The 6,079-nt window shown below is 53.0% G+C and overlaps 1 protein-coding gene across 1 annotated transcript in view; it reads right to left on the bottom strand.

The window, feature by feature from the left end:
* Nucleotides 1–6,079, bottom strand: part of UMODL1 (uromodulin like 1) — a 54,411-nt gene that overhangs the window by 35,030 nt on the left and 13,302 nt on the right. The window contains exon 6 of the mRNA XM_006754362.2: nucleotides 5,018–5,158. Within this exon, the coding sequence (XP_006754425.1) occupies nucleotides 5,018–5,158 (141 nt within the window). The remainder of the gene's footprint in view (nucleotides 1–5,017; nucleotides 5,159–6,079) is intronic.

Raw genomic sequence — 6,079 nt, 5'->3', positions numbered from 1 at the left:
GTGCCCTGTGGGTGTGTGCTTCCCCTCTGTGAGCCCCTGTGGATCCCCCTCAAAGCAGGTGGAGATAAATTACAGTGAGCCCAGCCCTCCCTCCCGGCCTTACTTGGGTGGGACCGGGGACCTCCACCTAAATTCTCACTGTGCCCTGACAACTCTGCCAGGAGGGGAGGTAGAGCGTGGTTGAGGAAGACACATCTGTCCTTTTCAGACTTCTGCCCTCCAGAACTGTGAGAGAATACATTACTGCTCTTTTACTCTTTTTAAAAAATAAATAAATAAATAAATTTGATCCCCTTCTTTTGCTTTTCTTTTTACCTTTTTTCTGCTGGTTGACACCACCAGGTGTGTGGCCCTTGGTTACAACAGCCACAGGAAATGAATCCACCTCCCAGCCTTCTTTAACGAGTTTTCAAGGCAGCTGTTGGCTGAACAGCCACTTGGAAAATTGTTCGTGTTGCTGCAGAATCAGCCAGCTCCCTGCCACGCTCGGCCAAAGCCCTCTGCTATAAACAGAGCTCGAGGCCTGTTAAACTGGACGTGATGCCTCTGCCCCTTGTGCTCAAAGCCGGGTTTTAGTTCTTCATTAGCCAGGACACCTGCTCTCACGGCCCTTTAGCTTTTTGACGGCCCTCATATAATGAGGCCCTTGAAAATAACACCCAACCCCTGAGTCTGTGCGACCCGAGGACACTGCTGCATGTGCCTCCCCAAGCTTCATGTGGGAACGTGACCTTTATCTCCGTGAGCACATTGGAGTCCCTGTGTCCCTGGGTCTTTGGGGCAGCCCTGACCCGCCTCTGGGGAAGCAGGAAGGAGCCTGCCGGGGTGCTGCCTTTCCCAGGGTACCCCGGTCAGGCTGCTCCTCTTTTCCCTGGGGCCTGTCACCCTGAGACCTGACCCCGTAAAGGTAGAAATGCTGAGGATGCGAGCCAAGAGCCTGAGCGCTCAGTTAGGGATGAGGGGTCTTGGCTCGGTGAACGGCCTGCCAGCCTGGCCGCTCTGGAGCAGGCAAGCCCTGCCCTGCATTCAGGAGACGGTTCTTTACGGTGCTGGCCAGCCATGCGGCTCCAGCGGAGAAGGGGACCGTGGCAGACGGAGTTAGGAGGGTCCTAGAACAGTCCCACCCCGTCCGAAAAGCAGAGCGTGTTCCTGGAACGTCACATGCCAACCAGGCAACATTTCCTACGGTCTCTGTTCTGTGCAAGAATCCAGCTGCCCCGTGTGTCATTAATCGAATGACTAATTTCACAAGAAAAGCATGTGAAATTTGTGCTGTATTTTCCACGGGTTTGTACCTCTAAACCGTTCCAGCAGATTGCTCATTTATATTAGCTTCTAAATTTAAACCATGTGCCTCTTCCCTTAGCAATATGCAATTGGAATTCACTCTGTTTCGGAGCTGGCAACGCTGGGTTCGCCTTTCCCGCCCGGTAGGGAGTGAAGCCGGGCAGGACAGCCTTCCCTTCACCTGTGGGACAGCCCTTCATCTGGACGGAACCTTGTAACTCAGTGTCCGGGCAGCATGGCAAAGTCTGGCTGACAACATCCCTAACTATAAATAGAGCCTAATGTCTTTTTCAGATGACTGACCAGAGTATTTTCAAGAACTGATTCCAGTCTTCTATTCTCAGTGACAGACAGGACTCTCCCCACAGAGGCCACAGTGCAGACCCAGGGTGGTCTGCAAGGGAGTCTGTGCAGGCCCAGTTGTACGCGGAGGGCACGCACAGTTCTAATTAGACCCGCAGAGTGGAGGAGTGCCCTGTTGCTACAGGTGGGCTGGTGTGTTCACCACGCAACACTCAGAGATCCTAGGAACAGCCACCATTCAAACCTCCCTCTTCATTCACTAATATTAGATACTAGAGGCCTGGTGCATAAATTTGTGCATAGATGGGGTCCCTCCTGGCCAATCAGGGCCATCTCACCCAGTCCCAATCTGGGCCAGTCGGGGCCTGCCAGCTGCGGGGAGAGACCACAGGAGGTTGGCTGGCGGTGGGAGGTTGGCTGGCGGTGGAGGTTGGGTGTGGGAGTGCACTGAGCACCAGCGGGCAGCTCCTGCCTTGAGCATCTGCCCCCTAGGGCTCAGTGCGTGTCATAGCTACTGGCCAGTCCTCTGATCGTCTGGTCATAGTGGTTGCTTAGGCTTTTATATATAGAGATGTGTTGAGTGCCTGCTATTTGCCAAGTACAGGACTCACTGGCAGTGATCAGGAGACCTGCCCCGTGGAGCTTCATCCTGGAAGAAGTAGAACATTCCAGTGATGAAGACTGACCCTCCAGGTCCTCCCCGCATCATCCCGCAGCCTCCACCCTCACCCCTCCATGGCAAAGCGGGAAGAGTCGGCAAGGACCCTACACTCATAATCCCGTTGAGCTCTGGGTCACCTGAGGAAACAGTCCACAGCCCTAGAACCCTGGTCAGCTCCCGATCCTCCACATGAATGGGGGAGGAAAGGGCACGGCCACCGGGTGGCACAACGCTGTGCGAGGGCAGCCTCTGGGGGATGCACCATGGGGCAGTTGCCTGGCAAGGTTGTTCTAAGGCTTAAATAAGGTGATGCAGTAAAGGTTCCTATTGCAGAGCCCGGGTGACTTACGTGCTAAGCAGCTCTTGACTGTGTTACTATGAACTGTTCCATTCCTTTAAAGGGGATAGGACTTGCGGATTAAATGAAGTGATTCAAACGCGAGTGTGACAGTATTCTCCATAACCGCCTCACACCGCTAATGGAAGTTCTAGTTTCTATAGCAGAATGTTGGAAGCCACCTTAATGCCCCCCATGAGGCAAATAGCTAAGACATTATATCACTGCCATACGCCATCACTATTACTCAACCATCGAAATTAGGATGATGAAGACCAGGTTGCTTCTTGGAAGCCTTTACAAGACATAATGGCGAGTGAAGAAAGCAGAATACGAAACTGCACGCATAGCAGGATTTAAATAGGGTAGAAAACCTGGAAGAGAAGAGGGAAAAAGAAAACTGTTCGCTGGCGCGCTGAGACTGGGGGTGACTTATCTTTCCGCTGTTGCTACAATGTTGCTAAAGTAATAAATCAGGTTCTGCAATAACAAGAGAAAGTTTTAGTGGCCAAATTGAATAAGCAGTATCTGCTCTAGGCTGAACTCTGAGAGAGGTACCGAGTCCATGGAGTCCCATCCTGCAGTCTCCTGTCCCACTAACACCCAGTCTGTCGTTTGCGCCCCGTTGTCCTGGGGGGCCTAGTGTTTGTCTAGCAGACACACCTCCCCGCCACACCCACTACCTCGCCACCAGCCACCTGCTTCCGGGACCCTGCCTGCACTTTCCTGCCTTACCCCAAGCCACTTGCATTGGGATAAATTATTCCACATAATAGGAAACCCCACCACATAACAGGGTTTGACCCCCGTCAGGCGGACGCTTTGTGTAGGAAACATCTATGGTACCTCAGGCCCAGGCCTCTTCACTGTCTTTGTTTCCCCATCACTAGGGTCTGCGCCTTAGCCTCAAGGTCACCCTGCGGCTCAGATGGCCAAGGGGCCTCCGCCATCATAATCCTGTGCTCAGCCTGCTCTTAGCAGGGCCTGTAACCATTACGCAGTCTTCCTCGTTCCCATGGAAACTTCTGCCATGTCTCATTGGCTAAGACAAGTCACATGGCCACCCTGCCTGCAAGAGAGGTAGGGAAACCTGTCTCTTCAACTAACATTTCCACACAAAACGCAATCTAACTTCTGTCACTAAGGAAGCAGAGAGTGGATTTGTGGTCCGCCATGACTCCTCTAGTCTGTTCTTCACCCAGCATAGCAGGCACCGCACCTGGCACATTATAGGAACTCAGTAAAATGTGTCCTGTAAGTGAATGAATGAATGCTCACTAACGGGCCCCTTCCTATCCAGCTCACCGTCCAGCTGCACCTGCAGCCTCACTCACCTGCAGACAGCCCTACAGGCTGTGGCCACTGAGCTTCTCCTGACCCCACGCTGGCCACCAGAGCAGCTGCAGGTGACCGTCATCCCAGCTGGGGAAGCCCTGGGGGGAGGGGAGATGTCCAAGAGCAGCTTCCCAGAAGAGAGAAAGCTTGACTGGGCGCCGGAGCTGCAAGAACCAACCAGGGTCTCTCCCATCAGCACATGAGCCTGCTCTGGCATCAGCCATCTTCCATCTTCCAGAAAGGCCCTCCTGGGAGTCTGCCCTTCCTCCAGGCTCTGTACTCCTCCTTGTAAACACTCCTGAGACTGTCTTTCCTACTGTTCTTCCCATCTCACTCATCTCTTTGCAAGCCCCTCCTCCTCCTGTACTGACTTCTAAATAGCAGGGTTCCTCAGCCCCAGGCACCAGGCCCCCCTTCTGGACCCCCAACCATGCCCATAGTGAAATGTTACCTGGACACTGATGACCCCAGATTCCCGTATGCAGCTCAGCCCCCTCTGAGCTCCAGCATCCAATATGCAGCTCAGTCCGAATCCTGGCCTCTCCACTCAATTTCAACCCCTTCTCAATTTAAACAATTATTGTTAAAAATAATAATTATAACCCTAGTCTTCCCCCAACTCATTCAGGAATTGCCATCTATTACACTGTTCGGCCAAAACATCTGCGTGCTGCCTCATTTCTCTCTTTCTTTTACGTCTAATTAATCAGTAATCCCAGAGATGGTCCGGGTTACTCCTGGGCCCAGTGTAAGTATTAATGAGGCCCCTTCACTCTCAGTGTCCTGATTTAAACAGTAAATTCCACAGGCATCCTACTCATATGCATCACGCCTGCCTAGCATCTGGCATGCTCTCCACCGAGTTTCCTGAGAGCAGAAATGATGATTTACTCATACGTGTTTCTATTACCAGCATCTCGCAGACAATTGAAGAAAGAAGGTGAGAATAGCCGGGTATGAGAGCCAGAACAATCTACAGAACCAGGGACTGCTCTCTGCCCATGAGCCAGCTGCTCATCTTTGCAAGAAGAGAGGATCTCTGTGGTCCATGGTCCATCTGAAAGGTTCCTTAGCCAAGACCTGTGACATCTTACCTTCACACGTGCCGTCCAGCTCCTGCGGAGACGAGGCCGGCGCCTCTGGGTGGCGGACACACCGGTATGAGCCCTCCGTGTTTAAACACAGTTCCCTTCCAGAGCAGGCGTTGAGCTCCTTATGCAAACATTCGTTCACATCTATGGAAAAGAAGAGGTGAGTGGCACCCACCGGTCATTCTCACTAGCCTCCCAATGTGCGTCCTCTGAGCTGAGGAGTGGAGAGGGCAGTGGGCCCCGATGTATCAGAAAGCCTCAGAGCAGCTGGCCCACATCTCAGGACACGTGCCGCCCTCGCCTGCAGCCGTCACCTGCGCTTGGGTGGCTGCGGTCCCCTGAGCCTATCGCTTTGGGGCTGTATTGAGTCTGAGGGTCATGAGATGATGGGTCTAAGCATCCTACCCGAGAACTGGTCTGGTGGATGGGCTCCTTTCTGGACTGAGAAAGGGAGCAGAGCAGCCCCTGGCATTCCGAGGTGGCCTGTCCCTCACAGCTGGGCCCTTCCCTCTCCTACTGACAGAAACTGTCTCAGAACACACCGGGCTACCCTGCGACCAGGATAAAGTGAGACAGAACCATGCCTCTGCATGGTTTTACCAAAGCCAGACACACACACAAAAAGACCACCGTGTTACCCACAGAATGTCACACTCACCCCTTGGGCAAAAGGAGTGGCTCTTCCTTGTTTTACTAATTATAGCTTATCTCCAGGCAAATTTGCTCCTCTTGTTGAAATACCCGATCATAGCATCCCCACTTTCTGACACCATCCAATCTAGAGCAAAGCCCTGGATCAAAGCTACACACACACACACACAAAATGCCCCACCCAGTCAAAGCCCACATCCCATAACAGATTCTCCCACGTGACCCCTCCTGCCCCACCCCGTGGCCTGCCTTCGCTCCCTCCCTCCAGTGCTACCCCAATCTGTCAACCTACAGGTGCGTTCCTGTCTCCGGCTGGGGGCCTTCACAGACCACCAGGCACTTCTCTTATTGGCACGAGTGGGTTTGGTCCTCAAGCACATGTGAGGATTTTCAAGGGAATGAAAGATACAGCCC

The sequence above is a fragment of the Myotis davidii genome, unplaced genomic scaffold, assembly GCF_000327345.1.
Source record: "Myotis davidii unplaced genomic scaffold, ASM32734v1 scaffold512, whole genome shotgun sequence".
NCBI lineage: Eukaryota > Metazoa > Chordata > Mammalia > Chiroptera > Vespertilionidae > Myotis > Myotis davidii.
The sequence above is the reverse complement of the archived record's forward strand: the minus strand, read 5'-3'. Positions and strand labels throughout refer to the sequence as shown.